Consider the following 16,416-nt stretch of genomic DNA (forward strand, 5'->3'; position numbering starts at 1 on the left):
CCGTGTTCTGGTCAACCCCGGAGGAGAGGGCTGTTGATGGCTTACTAGCTAGCAGCCTGTTCTGTTCAGTCTCGGGGGGGGGGGTGCCTTGCTTCCCTCCCACACCTTTGGGTGATGCTGACAGCCACCTAAGGAAGCTTTGCGTGCTCAGAGGGCACTGGATTCTGGATCGTGGCCTTATGGCTGCAGTGCCTCCGCCAGCACATCACCCTTAAGGCATGGGACATTTAACTTTACTCTTCTGTGGCAACGTCAAACGTCTGCCCTTTATGCTGCGGCAAACCATAGGTGCCAATTTCTAGGGGCCTGCAGGCTTTGCCCCCCCCCCCCATAAAATATTTGAGGGAGTGGGCTATGGTTACCAGATTTTTTTCAATGAATCTGGGGACACTTTTTTTCTTTGAAGCTGAGTAACAACAGAGAGTCAGTAGTGGAGATGGTGAGGCAAAAGACCCTGGGCCCAAGCACACATTGTATAAAGGTGCAAAGCCCTTCTTTCGCACCCTGTGAAACATAAATGCGCAGAGTTTTTTAAAAACTGGGCAATGGCCACCCCCCGCAACTCCCGAGCCTCCCCCAGTCAAAACAAAAGGGGAAGGAGATCTGTACCGCCGGATATCCCCGGTTCCCCTTCAGCAGTGGCTGCAGCAGTGGCAGTCAGCAGCCCGGAGCCAGCCTGGTAGCGTAGTTGGCTCTGGCTGGCTTCAGGAGCTGCCCGCTGCCGTGGCACCCAGAAGTTGTGGCAAGGAAAATGGCGTGCGCCACAGCAGTGAGCAGCTCCCGAAGCCAGCCAGACCTGAGGCTGCCACTGCCATGTTTTCTGGGTACAGATTTGCAAATCTGGGGACATTCTGGGAACGGAATTTGTCCAGGGGCAGATTTGCAAATCCGGGAACTGTCCCCAGGAACCAGGTACATCTGATAACCCCAGGCTGGGCCCCCACATCATTCAAATGGTGTGTGTGCACTGCGTCATGTAATTGATTAGGAGGGGTGGGACTGACCCTGGGCCCCCTCAATATTTTATTCAAGTTGGCACCCCAGCAGCAAACTAACCTGGAAGCTTCCCCTGCAAGTTTAATCTGCACGCATTCAGATGCACTTTGGAAACTCCCTACCTAGTGAAATCCGCCAGGCACCTTCCCTGCATTTTTGGCATGTGCTAAAGGCCTTCTCCTTTGGGCAAGCCTGTCTAGAAGTTCAGAATGCTGGTGTGTTTTTAGTTTATCGCTGTGTTGTTCTTGTCGTTTTCTAAAAAAAGAGCGATTGCTTTATTTGTTTTTAGTTTTAACCTTGATACTTTTTTTCCTGCCATAAGCCGCTTTGAGGGATTTTTCTCTACACAACCGAGAGGCATATAATTTTTTGGTGTGGAGTTATAAATACACAATAGATTTGCTGCAGGGAGTGGGGTGAGAGTTGTTAGTTGCAAGCCAGGATGTCTGTTTGCTTCTCCTGAGATGACCTTCCCTCTCCGCTCCCCCCGCTTTTTGGCAGGGAAATGCCCCAAACCCTTGAAGAACCGAGACGTCATCACCTTGCGCTCCTGGCTCCCCATGGGCAACGACTTCATCATCATGAACTACTCCGTCAAACATCCCGTGAGCGACAGGCTTTTTCTGGAGGGGGGGAGCGAGGAGGTGGGGTGCGCATGGATGGTGTTCTTTACACAGATGCGGGTGATCTAAACCACTGAGCCTCTTGGGCTTGCCGAACAGAAGGTCGGCAGTTCGAACCCCCACAATGAAGTGAGCTCCCGTTGTTTGGTCCTGGCTCCTGCCAACTTAGCAGTTCGAAAGCAGAGCAGGGCAAGTAAATAAGTAGGTACCACTGCAGCAGGAATCTAAAAGGCGTTTCCATGCGCTCTGGTTTCCATCACAGTGTTCCGTTGCGCCAGAAGCGGTTTAGTCCTGCTGCCCACATGACTCAGAAAGCTGTCTGTGGACAAATGCCAGCTATCTTGGGCTGAAAGCAAGATGAGTGCCACAACCCCAGAGTCGCCTTTGACTGGACTTAACTGTCCAGGGGTCCTTTACCTCTTACACATTCGCTAGAGTTTTAGGTGCAGCAGAAATTCTGGGGTTGAGCTTGCAGCAAGTGGCATGCCTGTTATAGGAAAAGCTAAACAGGAAGGATTCCCCTTTAGGATGATTTAATACTGGGGTCCTGAACGGGGCACCCCGGGGGCACCATGGTGCCCTAAGACTCCCCCCCTTTCCCCCATTGTTATTCGTCAGAGGGGTTGCCTGTGTGTGTGTTTGTGATTGGGGGGGGGCTTGCTTTTCTCTCTGTTTTATTTTCTTTGGGTCTCAGCATTTCAACCATTTTGGGGTCAGGGAGTTCTGAGCGTTGCCAGGGTTTCTTCTGTGAATTGGGCATTTTGGGGTGCCCACGACTCTTCCTTAAATTTCCACATGTGCCCCCAGCCCTTAAAAAAGGTTGGGGGCTCCTAAATTAATATAATGTAATTCCATTTTTTACCCTGACCCTCCAGTGGACTCCTTAAAAACCTGAAAACAGAAATGAAGAACCGAATTCAGGGGGTTTCAGGGAATGTCTGGAGGAGATTCTGCTCTGAATACACTGAGAGACAGAAGTTGGGTCCACTCAGCCAGAGCCTTTTCCCCAGTGACATTTTCTCACCATCACCTGCCCTCTCCCAAATAGACAGACCGCCGTTTTGGGATTATTATTATAAAGTGTTTAAAATGTAAGCCCGCAATTCAGAAGTGGGCACCTCATTTAAAAAGCTAAACACAATTCTGGATCCCAGACCATGATATCATATACCTATAAATAATACCTTGCCCAGAACCACAACTTTGCTTAGTCAACGTCTGAGTGAGAAGAGGCAGTTTTTTTAAATGTCCAAACAGAGCACCTCTAACCTGGCAGTCTCCAGCTGCTTTGGACTACACCTCCCAGCAGCCCCAGACAGCACAGTTGTGGTTTTTTTTAACCTGTGAGCTGTTTTGCACCAGCAGATCAGGGTGAAAACGGCACCATGTTATATTGAATCAGGAGCCCTTTTTGATGTCCTGTTGGAGAGGCACATGTGGAAATCTAAGAAATTCTTATGGGCGACACCAAACACCCATTTCACCTCCCCGGGGTGCAAGCCCAGGCAGTATGTATGGAGGTCCTGGACTGCGCAGATGGCAAGACCCCCCTCTTGGCCTTGCTGATGTCTGCCATCCAACCGCCTTAGGGACCCCCCTCCACATTTGTGTAGGGTTTCCTCCTTTCTCCTTTTTTTCTCCCAAAGATACCCCAGAAGGCAGCAGAGTTTTAGGACCAGTGTTTTCCTTCTCCCAGATGAGCTCCCTTCTTCTTCACCCTTCGACCCACTCTTGGTCTGGTCCACTCCATCCATCGGATCCTGTCTTCGGGAAACCAGGGAGAAAAACATGAGAGCAAGAGTCCTCTTGCCTCACATGGTTTCCAGCAATTGGGATTCCCCCGCCCTCAACACCCCATACAACTCCCACAGGGAGGTCTAATATAATAATTGATTTATTGCTTATACTCCGCCCATCTGGCCAGGCCTCTCCAGCTTATCTGGGGGGCTTCCAACAGGATTATTAAAAACACAATAAAACATTAAAAACTTTCCCTAAACAGGGCTGCCTTCAGATGTCTTCTAAAAGTCTGGTAGTTGTTTATTTCCTTGACATCTGGTGGGAGGACGTTCCACAGGGCGGGTGCCACCACCAAGAAGGCCCTCTGCTTGGTTCCATGTAGCTTAGCTTCTTGGACCTCAGTGTCCGGGCAGAACGATGGGGGTGGAGATGCTCCTTCAGGTCTACTGGGCCGAGGCCGTTTAGGGCTTTCAAGGTCAGCACCAACAACAGCCCCCCCCCCCAAGAAGCACATCTTTCCCCTAAATTAACTCCAGATTTGGAGAGAGGAGGGCGCTCCTTGCTGGCAGTTTGGGAGCTGCACGGATGGCCGTCCTGGCTGGCTTATGGCAGAATTTCAGTTTCACCTGTCTTTTTTTTTTTGTATTTTGCCTTTGCCAGAAATACCCTCCTAGGAAAGACATGGTGAGGGCCGTCTCCATTAAAACTGGTTACCTGATCCAGGGGAAAGGAGAAAAGAACTGCAGCCTCACCTACCTGGCCCAGGTAGACCCCAAAGGTAAGGTCCATGAAGAGCCACAATTTCTTGGGCGGCGGCGTCCTGGCTCACTATTAACAGTGACACAACTTCTTATTTTGAAATATTACTCGTCCAAGCTTCTTCCTTGCTCCCGGACAATAAAGTTGAGTAAAAATCATAGAGTTCTTTCTCTCTGCAAGAACGCACACACATGCATAAGAAAATGAGAAGAGGCTGCTGGATCTGGCCAACATCCTGTTCTCAAGGGGTGGATTGGATGCTTGTGGGAAATAATAATAAATAATAATAATAATAATATTTTTATTTATACCCCGCCTTTCCCGGTTCAAAAACTGGGCTCAGGCCAGCTAACAACAAATTTAAAACACTTTAAAACACTTAATTATAAAACCAGCATAAAATACAGTATAAAAACATGAATAACAATAAAATTCAAAAATCAATTTAGGGGAAATAAGCTTTAGATAATCCCCAGGGCTAGCTGGCTGAATTAGTCCTACTTGGAGGCCAGGGGAGAATTAGCTGTGGGGTCTCAGAGCGGGTGATCTTCATAAAAGGGGAGGGGGAGGGAAGAGAAGGGAAATAAAAGATCAGGCTGAATTCAAATTAAAGGCCAGGCGGAATAGCTCTGTCTTACAGGCCAGACAGAAGGAGGTTAAATCCTGAAGGGCCCTAATCTCATGGGACAGAGCATTCCACCAGGTTGGAGCCATCACTGAGAAGGCCCTGGCCCTGGCTGAGGATCATCTGACTTCCTTAGGGCCCGGGACCTCTAAACTTTGGTTCTTCATGGACCTTAAGGTCCTCTGTGGGGCATAGCAAGCAGAACTTGAATGCAAGAGCAACTCTCCCCTCCTTTGGTTTCCAGCAACTGGGATTCAGGGCTCACCCACACTTAGCTTTGCTCTGCATTTCCAGGCACAGGTGCAATCTTTCCAGGTCTGCTGTGTTCGAGCAAATTTTTGTCCCCACACCTTTCTCTGCAAAAAAACCCTGCTGTTTACTACTGAATCGGCAATCTGTGGGAAACCCAAATTGCCGTTGGTTCTGATTTATGAAGACTTTTGAAATTCCCATCCTCTAGATCAAGACCACCCCCAGAAACATTATGCATACATCACAGAAGGGGTGTAACCTAAGACCACCCCTCAGATACATCCCACCTACATCACAGAAATTTTAATATTGTTTTTCTCCTGTTGTTGTTTATCTCCTGTCTAGCAGGTTACTTGATTGGATTTCCTGGGGAGCCTGGCCATTCTTTTGTAGTGGTAAAATACTTATTTCCTGGGCCAGGTCACAGGCTCACACCTTATTCAAACACAGATTAAAGGAAGAGACAATGGGGAGGCTTTTCCATTTTGACCATGCAGAGAAAACATTTGGTCAGTTTAGGAATCAAAATGGTTCCAGGTCGGTCTTCCTGTGCTGATCTATGTATGTGCGGTTATGAACATTTCCATATATATAAGACCATAAAATTCCTATCACAAATGGTAAGTGTGAATGAACGCTCTGATCCTCTGCTTCCTCCAATCTTGGAAGCGGAGCATAGCTATCATGGCTAGGAGCCACCAATAGCCCTCTTCTCCTCCATGAATTTGTTCAACTCTCTTTTATAGCCATTCAGGTTAGTGGCCATCACTGCCTCCATAGTTTGACTATGCGCTGTGTGAAAAAGTCCTTTTTTAATTCTGTCCCGAATCTCCCATCAATGGATGCAATTGACAAAGCTCCAATTATGCAAGAAATATTGCATAATTTATGGTCAGGGTTTAGGGATGGTTGTTGCAGAATTATTCAGGCTATTTTTAGCAAAGCAGGGAGAGGAGGAAGGGGAGCCAGCAGACACTCATTCTCTGCAGCCTCGGCCACCCATTAAATCCTCTCTTCCCCAGCTTTGCTCCTAATCAGCCGTGTCTGAGCCCATAAAGGCCCTTCTCTAGTTCTGACCTTGGAGTCCGTCCAGGCTGCCAAGAGAACGGCGTCTCTGCAGCGGAGCCCCTGTGCCGCTCGGCAGCGCGGAATTTGCTAAGCGCTGGCGACTGACGCGGGGAGTTTGCAGGCACTAAAGCTGGGCAGATTTGGGAGTTATCCTTTTTTTAGTCCTTTAAGCACAAACTCCAGCTGTGCAGAGGATTTCTGCCAGCTCTGGAGAAGATGAATCTTTGGGAAAGGTGAAGGACACTGAGGACCATAAGAACAGAAGCAGAGCCTGCTGCTGGATCAGGCCAGAGACCCTTCTCATCCAGCATCCTGTACTCACAGTGGCCAATCAGATGGCCTAAAGGGAAACCGACAGGATTCGAACACAAGACCCCTCTTGCCTCCTGCAGTTTTCAGCAACTGGCATTCAGAAACATCGCTGCCTCTAACTGTGGAAGCAGATCACAGCCATTCTGGCTAGTAGCCTTCGATAGCCCTCTCCTCTTCATCCTGAATTTGCCTAATCGCTTGGGGAAGAAGAGACATTTAAGAGGCGATATGAGAGCCACCTTCCAATACAGTGGACGCTCGGGTTGAGAACGTGATCCATGCACGTTCGCAACCCGCAGCGTTCACAACCCACGTCTGCGCACGTGCGGGTTGCAATTCGGCGCTTCTGTGCATGTGTGACCGCCGAAACCCGGAAGTAACCTGTTTCAGTACTTCTGTGTTTTGGTGGTCCGCAACACGAAAAAATGCAACCTGAAGTGGCTGTTACCCAAGGTATGACTGTACAGTGGTACCTCGGGTTACAGACGCTTCAGGTTACATATGCTTCAGGTTACAGACTCTGCTAACCCAGAAATAGTACCTCAGGTTAAGAACTTTGCTTCAGGATGAGAACAGAAATCGTGCTCCGGCAGTGCGGCAGCAGCGGGAGGCCCCATTAGCTAAAGTGGTGCTTCAGGTTAAGAACCATTTCAGGTTAAGAACGGACCTCCGGAATGAATTAAGTTCTTAACCCGAGGTACCACTGTATCTGGAGGGCTGCCACATGGATGCTGATGGAGACAATCCATTTTCCTTTGCTGCAGGCTCAGAATGTAGAACCTACACGGGCAGGTTCAAGTCACAGTGAGTTACTTAGGCAGAGGCGTACCTGGGGGTTGGCGAAACCAGCCTCTGCCAGGTGTGCATGCAAAAATCACCTATCATCGGGCCTTTTTTCCAGCTGGAACTCGCCATAACTCAGATCCAGCCGCTCTTGGGTGGGTGCCATTGTCATTCTAAGACAGGCACCCCCAAACTCGGCCCTCCAGATGTTTTGGGACTACAACTCCCATCACCCCTAGCTAACAGGACCAGTGGTCAGGGATGATGGGAACTGTAGTCCCAAAACATCTGGAAGGCCAAGTTTGGGGGTGCCTGTTCTAAGAGAACAAGGGAGGCGTTGGTGGCGAGTTCTCTGGAAAAATATCACTGCCTATCGTAGTATGGAATGTATGGCATATCCGTGTGTGTGTGTGTCGATGCAATGAGGCAAGATCAAATGAAGGAGAAGTTTCCTGTCCTTCTTGCACTGTGGCACAAAGGTGATTTGGGGTGGGTGGGTGTGCGCGCACCAATACCGCTCCTTGCCGGGGCGCAAGGGACCCTCAATACGCCTCTTTATTTTAGGAAGACCCTCCTTGTCCGTCAAGCAGCTTGGCTCGTCTTATGTTCTTTTGCTTCGGGGCTTCCCATCATGGTCATCTGTTAATAATAATAATAATAATAATAATAATAATAATAATAATAATATATTATTTATACCCTGCCCATCTGGCTGAGTTTCCCCAGCCACTCTGGCTGGCTCTGCATTGAGTGTTAAAAATAATACAGCACTAAATATTAAAAACTTCCCTAAACAGAGCTGCCTTCAGATGTCTTCTAAAAGTCTGGTAGTTGTTCTTCTCTTTGACATCTGATGGGAGGGTGTTCCACAGGGAGGGTGCCACTACCAAGAAGGCCCTCTGCCTGGTTCCCTGTAACCTCACTTCTCCCAATGAGGGAACCACCAGTAGGCTCTCGGCGCTGGACCTCAGTGTCCGGGCTGAACGATGGGGGTGGAGACGCTCCTTCAGATATACTGGACCGAGGCCATTTAGGGCTTTCAAGGTCAGCACCAACACTTTGAATTGTGCCGGGAAATGTACTGGGAGCCAATGTAGGTCTTTCAAGACGGGTGTTATGTGATCTTGTCGGGCGCTCCCAGTCCCCAGTCTAGCTGCTGCATTCTGGATTAATTGCAGTTTCCTGGTCCCCTTCAAAGGTAGCCCCACGCAGAGCGCATTGCAGTAGTCCAAGCGGGAGATAAGTGTTTGGTCACTGTGGGGCCAGGACTCTAGATTAGACGGGCCACTAGCCAGACCCATCATCCCAGGCTCTCCCGTCCCCTCCAACATTTCTCCGGGGGGAAAAGGGACGTCCTATTCCATTCCCCTCCAACGTTTCCCTGGTGAAGGGAAAGCGGGACATTCCAGGATCAAATCAGAAACCGGGACGGCTTCCGTAATTCTGGGACTGTCCCTGGAAAATCAGGACACTTGGAGGCTCTGCTCTGCCATTCATAGAACCACAGAATTGTAGAGTCAGAAGGGTCCCCATGTAGTCATCTAGTCCAACCCCCTGCAATGCAGGGATCCCGACTAAATAATCCTTGACAGATGCTCATCAATCTTCTGCTTAAAAACCTCCAAGGAAGGAGAGTCATTGTTCCAGATATTTTGGAAGGGTGCAGAAAAACCATCTTATGAGATTTGGGGGCAAGGTGTCCATTGCTTTGGGATTTTGGTTTGCAAGCCTGGGGTTGAAAACCACATACCGTATTTTTCTATGTATAACACGCCCCCTGTTTTTTGGGACTCCAAATTGAGAAATGGGGGGGGGGAGTGTTGCTGAGCTTTTTTGGGGGGGGGTTGCCGAAAATTGCTCACCCACAAGACCACCACAGCCAATCGCACACACGTCAACCAATCCTGCAGGTTCGCCAAAAGCAAGCACCAATCGCCTGTTATGGAAAAGGAGCAATGCGGCAGCGAGCTGCAGCTGGCTGGAAAGCAAAACATGATAGCAATGTTTGGGACTGTACCGTGAGAACAAAGGGGCAGTCTATTCACTGTGCTGAGCACCGGATGTTAGCTCAGAGTGTAATATGAGCTGTACAGCAGTGTTTCCCAACCGGTGTGCCGCGGCACACTACTGTGCCGTGAGACACCGGCTGGTGTGCCGTGGGAGGGAGGCGGGCGAGTCGGGCGGCGAGAGGCGGCGGCGGCGGCGAGGATCCGCGTCGAGCCGGGGGCGGCTCCGCGGTGGTGGTGCCGAGCGGCGGGGCAGCTCGCGCAAAAGGGAGGAGCGCGAGACAGCGGAGGAGGAGGAGGCCGGCATGTCCGGGCAGCAGCAGCAACAGCAGCAGCAGCAACTCCCGGCGACGGCTCCTCCTCCGCCCGCTATCGCCGCCACCACCACAACAGCTGCCGCCGCCTCAGCTGCCGCCGTCCCTCAGTCCCTCGCTCTGCTGCCTCCTCCCACCCCGGCAAGGGGAAGGGAAAAAACGTTCACTTTTGTGCGTCCCCCCCCCCGCGTGACGCTGCGCGCTGACGTCACGGGGCGGGGCTTTAATGGTGGTGTGCCGCGAGATTTTTTCCCGGTAAGCAGGTGTGCCGTTGCCCAAAAACGTTTGGGAAACACTGCTGTACAGGAAGTACAGGGGGTGGAGTTTATCTCTCTGCTGTTGGTGTTTGGAGAGAGCAGGCGCGTTTCTCTGTAATGCTGCAAAGACAGAAATAAAGGCATGTAAATACATTTCTGTCTATCTCTTTCCCCTCCCTGGGGGAGGCAGGGAGCAGGGAAGAGTGGTGTGTTCTCACGCTTGAGGAGGATCACCGATAGTGACCTAGCCTGTATCCTGCCGGGAAGGCAGACAGGGAGGTCAACAAGGAGATCAAGCCGGGTGCCTGGAGAGTGGCCAGTTCCTCTGATAAGGCTTGAGATCCGACATCGCCCACCCATTGGCAGCAGCAGAAAATCACCAGTGGACCTTGCCGCACCTGCCAATCACAAGAAAATACGCTGATGACAATCTCCTGATCACAGCAGCTGCCAATACCCCATCCTGCCTCTCCACTATCCGTGTCTAAGACGACCCCAAAAATTTACCATACTTTTTTAGTAAACCTTCTCTTATACACGGAAAAATACGGTATGTAGGGGCCAAGACTCCAGGGACTGTGTTTCCTTCCCGCCTGCATTTTGTACATGTTTTTGGGTGGGTGTTTTCTTCTCCTTGGGATACGGGGCTGTGTCACACTCTAAAAACTCTTCTCCCCTCCTCAGGTTCTTTGCCAAAGTGGGTGGTGAACAAGTCCTCGCAGTTCCTCGCTCCAAAAGTAAGTCAAGAAAACCGTCCCTCCTTCCTCTGCCTCTTTCGCCCCGCCAACCGGCTGCCCGTTGTCCATGTTTCCCTTTCCTTGCCAGCCTCATCCTTATTCTCTCCATGGAAATAATAAGTGTGTGGACTGTGGCTGGTGACGCAGAGGAAAAATTTGTTTCCTGGGGGATCACAAATGGGGCTGCCCGGGACCCCCAAAGGATCTGGCAGAGCCCCTTTTGGCTAAACTCATTTTCTGCACATGAGACAAACGGGTTATTTATAATTTTATGCATTTATATCTTGCCTTTTTCTCCATGGTTCTCCCCCCCCCCTTGTTTTAGTTCCCACACCAACCCTGTGAGGGAGACAGGGTCTGGCTCAGTGAGCTCCATGGCCAGTTGGGGATCGAACCCTGGTCTCTCCTAGGCCAGAGGCCAATGCTCCAACCGCTACACCCTACTGCCTCTCGCATATTATTCAGGATCCATCGTGAAAAACTTTTGCAAAAAGGTTCGATAACGTTTGGCCTTTATTGAGCATCCTTTCTGATTTGCTTGTTGGCTGTTTACACTTGGTCACATTCCAAATTTTCTCAGTCACTTTCCTAACTGCAAAAAAAAAAAAAAAATCCATTTATTTTTCTGTGCCAGGGAAACAAGAGTCTTCCATGGTGCAAACCCACAGTTCCTGGGATGCGCTTGGGCTTCTCCCTCAAAACACTGGCATTCTCGAGGTGCCGCAAAATGAGCCAGTATGGTAGAGTGGTTAGAGGTATAGTGGTTCGAATCCTCCCACTTGACGATGGTTCTCAGTGGCTGGACCTTGGCTCAGTCTCTGCCTTCTCTCAGGGCTGCTTTGGGGATTAAATGAAGGGGAGAGAGCTATGTCCGTCAGTTCCTCTGAGAGAAAAGGCAGGCTATAAACGCCATGCCATGCCATGCAGCAGGCAGCTTTCCACAGACGGCCATTTCTTCCAAGAGCGCCCCCTTGTGGTGCGATTGGAATTTTATCTCACGGAATCATCGAATCGGGTGGGACCCCTCCCGGTCATCTAGTCCAGCCCCCTGCAATGCAACTAAATAATCCTTGTTCTGCTTCAAAACCTCTAATGAAGGAGAGCCATTGTTAGCAGTCGGGGGCCTCAGAAAAACACCCCTAGTTTCTGTGCATTTTGGCTGAAACCGCCAAGGGGGGGGGGGAATGAGATTTTAAAGGCGCCTGCTGTTTTGTTCCTGCCCAAAGCACCTGTGATGAAGGCTGGGCTCACATGCGCCGGCTCTCCAGGCCGCCGAACGTGAGGCCGGCATTGTGCTGGGCTTCCTTCGATGCTGACACCCACAGAGGGCACATGAACGCGCTGCCATCTCCCTTGACCTGGGCAGGTCAGCCTGTTGCCACGTCGCTCTCCTTTTCCATGAGCCCATCGCTGGATTAATTAGCCTTGTTGCTGAGATGTCACGTTAAACCCCTCCATGGCACCGGAGAACAGAGCAGATCAGCAAATGAGACGATGCCTCCATTTAATTAAAAAACCCAGAACTGAGAGAGAGAGAGAGAGAGAGAGAGAGAGCGCACACATTTGTTCTTCGTGAGCATATTAGCTTTCCAGAGGCGGAAGGTGTCTTGAGTTCTTCTGGAGTTTCTGCCCAGCAAAGGAGGCCTGTTTTTTGAATTTCATTTCATTTCATCGTCTGGGGAACAGATGACAACAACGCTGTTCTTTTGCTTCGGAAATTGAGGTGGGTTATGAGATCCAGAAGGCTGTGTGGTGAAATTGAACACATAAGCCCTGCACATGTCTGAAATGCAGGGCCAGAGAGATGCAGCTTTGTGGTGAATAATAATAATAATAATAATAATAATAATAATACCGGGCCACTCTGGGCAGCTTCCAACAGAAGGTTAGAAATACATTAAAACATCAGTTATTAAAAACTTCCCTAAACAGAGCTGCCTTCAGATGTCTTCTAAAAGTCTGGTAGTTGTTGTTCTCTTTGACATATGGTGGGAGGGAGCCACCACTGAGAAGGCCCTCTGCCCGGTTCCCTGTAACCTCACTTCTCGCAGGGAGGGAACCACCAGAAGACTCTCGGAGCTGGACCTCAGTGTCCGGGCTGAATGATGAGGAGATCGTATCTATATACTTTTCTGACTGTCTTTTTACCAGCACAGCTTCCTCTGGCTGGTAGAGCACAAGACTCTTAATCTCAGGGCTGCGAGTTCGAGTCTCACGTTGGGCATTGCAGGGGGTTGGACTAGATGACCTTGGGGGGGTCCCTTCCAACTCTAGGGTCCCACGGCCGGAGCGCCCCCTGCTTTGGCCTCGGCCGCTTCCTCTTTCCCTCTCTCTTCCCCTCCAGGCGATGAAGAAGATGCACAAGGCTTGCTTAAAGTACCCGGACTGGAAGCAGAAACACAACCCGCATTTCAAGCCCTGGCTGTACCCGGAGCAGAACACCCTGGCCAGCCTCGCGCTCTCGGATCTGGCCATCCAGCACGCCGACTCCCTCGAGAACATCGACGAGAGCAGCCTCTCCGAGACCAAAGACGACCGGGGCGAAGCCAGCGACGAGGACAGCGTCAACTGAGCGCCGCCCATCGGCCTCTCCTCCCCATCCGCGCAACCGGCCTCTGTTTTGTCTGTGTGACCCAGGCCTCGGCCAGCCGGGGTTCGCCGGCTCTTTCGGACTACAACTCCCACGGCGCCGGCTGGGCCTTCTGGGAGTTGTGGCTCAAAAGAGCGGCGGGGCCCCAGCTTGCCAAAGGCCGGGGTCACCAACGCAGTTTGTGTTTTCCGAAAAGGTACCTCCACGCCTGTCTGGCACGCTCAGGGTGCAGGGGGGAGGAAAGCGGGTTGGGATGGATGACCTAAGGCGATCCCTTTTTATCCCCCCGCCCACAGTTCTATGATCTCCACTCACAGGTGTAGCAAAGCACTCACTTGCCCCCTCTTCGGGTCTTTTGGACTATAATTCCCACCAGCCCCAACCAAGACAGCCTTATGATGCCCGGGCTTATGACAGTGGCGGAGTTTGGGCTCTCAAATTTCAGCGGCGCATTGAACTGCGCCAAAATCCAGTCCCCATCCCACCCTGCCTCCTACCTCCCATTGCTTGTCATCGTAGCGGCACCAGGCGAACCAGTCGTGCTCCCCTAAATCTGCATCTGGCTGGTGGGAGTTGTAGTTCGAAGCAGCCTGGAGGGCTCCAGGGCGCCGAAGGCTGGCGGAACCAATGCAGTTTGTGGCTTTTAAACCGGTCCCCTCTCCAGGCGCTTTGTGCCACAACTCCCACCAGCCCCACCTGATACAACCTTAAGACGCCACAGCTGGTGGGAACTGTAGTTCGAAACATCTTGAGGGCGCCCAGCTGGGGAATGGGTGGCGGAAATAAGACTTTTCCTTGGACGGCGAGCTGCAGACCAGGTGTCCTTTCCCCTTTTGGGTTCCTTGTCCGTCCAAACGACTGCTTAGGCGACAGATCCCTGCCCTGCCCTCGGTTTTAAACACACATTTTCAACCGAGCCACAATTGTGTGGGTTCTTTGCAACGGTTTGCAAATGGGTGGAGAAGCAAATTTCAAATTTTCTGCTCCAGATTGCTGCCTCCCTCCCCCCCCCAACCATCCGGATTTCAGGTCCTGGCCGTGGCTGGTGGGGCCCCTTTCCCTGCAAATCTTTTCCCGTCCCCCCCCCCCGCGGAGGTAGCTGAAGAAAACACTCTGGACGCTCCCAGGAGCTTTGTACATCTATTCGTCTGGTTCAGTGGCTGCTATTTTTCACTCTTTTCTGTGTTTCTCCGTAATTGTTATTAGAGCTGCCTCTTAAGGGTTGGAGAAAAGTCTTTTCTTTCTGGTGTGCTTGTGATGGCCGTGGAGGGAGCTTCTGTTTTTGCAGGCGGGGTGTGGGGGCCTTTTCGCAATAGGTTTGGGGGCCGAAGTCTCCCGCAGGCTTCCTCCTTCAAGCCTGTTGCCTTCTTTCTCTCCCTGCAAAATCTGGAAGCCTTTGGCAGCCTTTGGCGTGGAATTTAGCCACGCACAGATCTGTGGAGTTTGATGACTGTTTTATTGGGGGGGGGGGACGGGCTCCTTGAAGCCTCTTTTGCATTTCGGGGGGTGGGGTGGGGGCAAAAGAAGAAGAAGGAGCGAGATTTCATACGTTGTTATCGGAGCCGTTTATTTCAAAATAAAAGAATTCAAGCAAGCCTGCGTGTCGTCTCTCTTTGCATTGGAAGCGGCCGAGATTAATAATAATAATAATAATAATAATAATAATAATAATAATAATAATAATAATTTATTTATTATTTACTGTATACCCTTACCACCTGGCTGGGCTTCCCCAGCCACTCTGGGCGGCTTCCAACAAAATATTAAAATACTGTAATACATTAAAAGCTTCCCTAAACAGGTCTGATGAAAGATCTAGAAACCGAGCCTTGTAAGGAACGGTTGAGAGAGTTGGGCATCTTTGGCCTGCAGAAGAGGAGACTGAGAGGCGATATGAACCGCCTTGCGACCTTTGGATGAAAGGAGGTATATAAATTTGATAAATATATGAGAGCCACCTTCAAATATCTCAAAGGGCTGTCACCCGGAAGATGGGGCGAGCGATGCTGATGACAGAAACGAGGACGTTTTCTGCAGCCAGAGTGAAAACGTCACTGGGACATCGTCGCCAGGACCCAACATCCTTTTAAAAAATGTTATTATTTTATTAAATTGATAATACACAAGGATAACAGAGTATTCAAACAATTCAATAAAAGGGACAAAAAAAAGTGAGTGTGGTCAGGAGATGAAAGGGAAATATTTAAAGAAACGTGTGCAAAAGAGGCAATATGGCATAAAAATCGGTTCACAAACTCTCATAATCAAAAATAGCACCAGATTATATCATTTTTGGACGGCATTTGCCATACATGCAACTTTTATGATTTTTTTCATATAATACTTGGACAACATTAAGAAATATTCACCATCCCTCAAAGTAGTATAATAATAATAATAATAATAATAATAATAATAATAATAATAATAATAATAGCCTTGCTTTCCAGAATGCGAATGCTTTTACTAAATACTGAACATCTGGCGCCCTCGTGTGGCGGCACTTGGAAATACTTGTGTGTGTGAAACAGCGCCCCCTGCTGCCTCCTTTCATGATCATATCATAAGAAAAATGCCCAAATCCACATTAGGGCAATATAATTATTGCAGCAGTGGGGAACCTTTTTTGGCCCCGCCCCCACGGGTCAACTTTTGATGAGGCAGCCCACCTGCCAGTCCATCTATTCTGATTGGCCTGCCCCGGCAGCCGAACTCTTCTGAAGTTTAAGCCAAATAAAATATCACAAAGTAGCCTGCGAGCTTTCGATTCCTCCCTAATAGTTGATCATGCTGGGGGCAAAAACCATGGGGAAGTGGGGAAGGAGAGAGAGAATGCCATATTTTTCGCGCTATAAGGCGGCACACTTTTTCCCTCCTAAAAAGTAAGTAATGTGTGTGCATCTTATGGAGCGAATGCAAGCTGCGCAGCTATCCCAGAAGCCAGAACAGGACTGCGCAGCGCTCCCTCTTGCTGTTCTAGCTTCTGGCTTAGCCCCTCAGTCCTTTTCCCCACCTCCCGGAAAAGCCCCCAAGAGCCGTGCTCCCTTTAAAGAGCTGCGCGGAGCGTGTGTGCGGGGGATTTTCCCCGAGGAGGGAGAAGGGCAGCCCGTCAGTGACAGTGACGCACACTCCATGCGGCTCGTGAAAGGGAGCACTGAGCACAGCCTGAGATGCATACAGGCTCTGCTCAGCGCTCCCTTTAAAAATATATTTTTTTCTTGCATTCCCCCTCTAAAAACTAGGTGCGTCTTATGGTCAGGTGCGTCTTATGGCGCGAAAAATGCGAATCTGTGTCTGCATTTGGTAAGAGTTTTAAGATAAAGCAAGAGCTTAAGGCAGAACTTCCAAGTGTCC

The 16,416-nt window shown here is 50.2% G+C and overlaps 1 protein-coding gene across 1 annotated transcript in view; it reads left to right on the forward strand.

Annotated features, from left to right (window-relative positions):
- Window positions 1-14,656, forward strand: part of STARD10 (StAR related lipid transfer domain containing 10) — a 66,391-nt gene extending 51,735 nt beyond the window's left edge. Inside the window, exons 3-6 of the mRNA XM_083499966.1 lie at window positions 1,498-1,601; window positions 4,020-4,137; window positions 10,420-10,472; window positions 12,817-14,656. Of these exons, the coding sequence (XP_083356092.1) occupies window positions 1,498-1,601; window positions 4,020-4,137; window positions 10,420-10,472; window positions 12,817-13,044 (503 nt within the window). The 3' untranslated portion in view covers window positions 13,045-14,656. The remainder of the gene's footprint in view (window positions 1-1,497; window positions 1,602-4,019; window positions 4,138-10,419; window positions 10,473-12,816) is intronic.
- The last annotated feature ends 1,760 nt before the right edge of the window (window positions 14,657-16,416 follow it).

This window comes from Podarcis liolepis, assembly GCF_965112155.1.
Source record: "Podarcis liolepis genome assembly, chromosome: 4".
Lineage (NCBI taxonomy): Eukaryota > Metazoa > Chordata > Lepidosauria > Squamata > Lacertidae > Podarcis > Podarcis liolepis.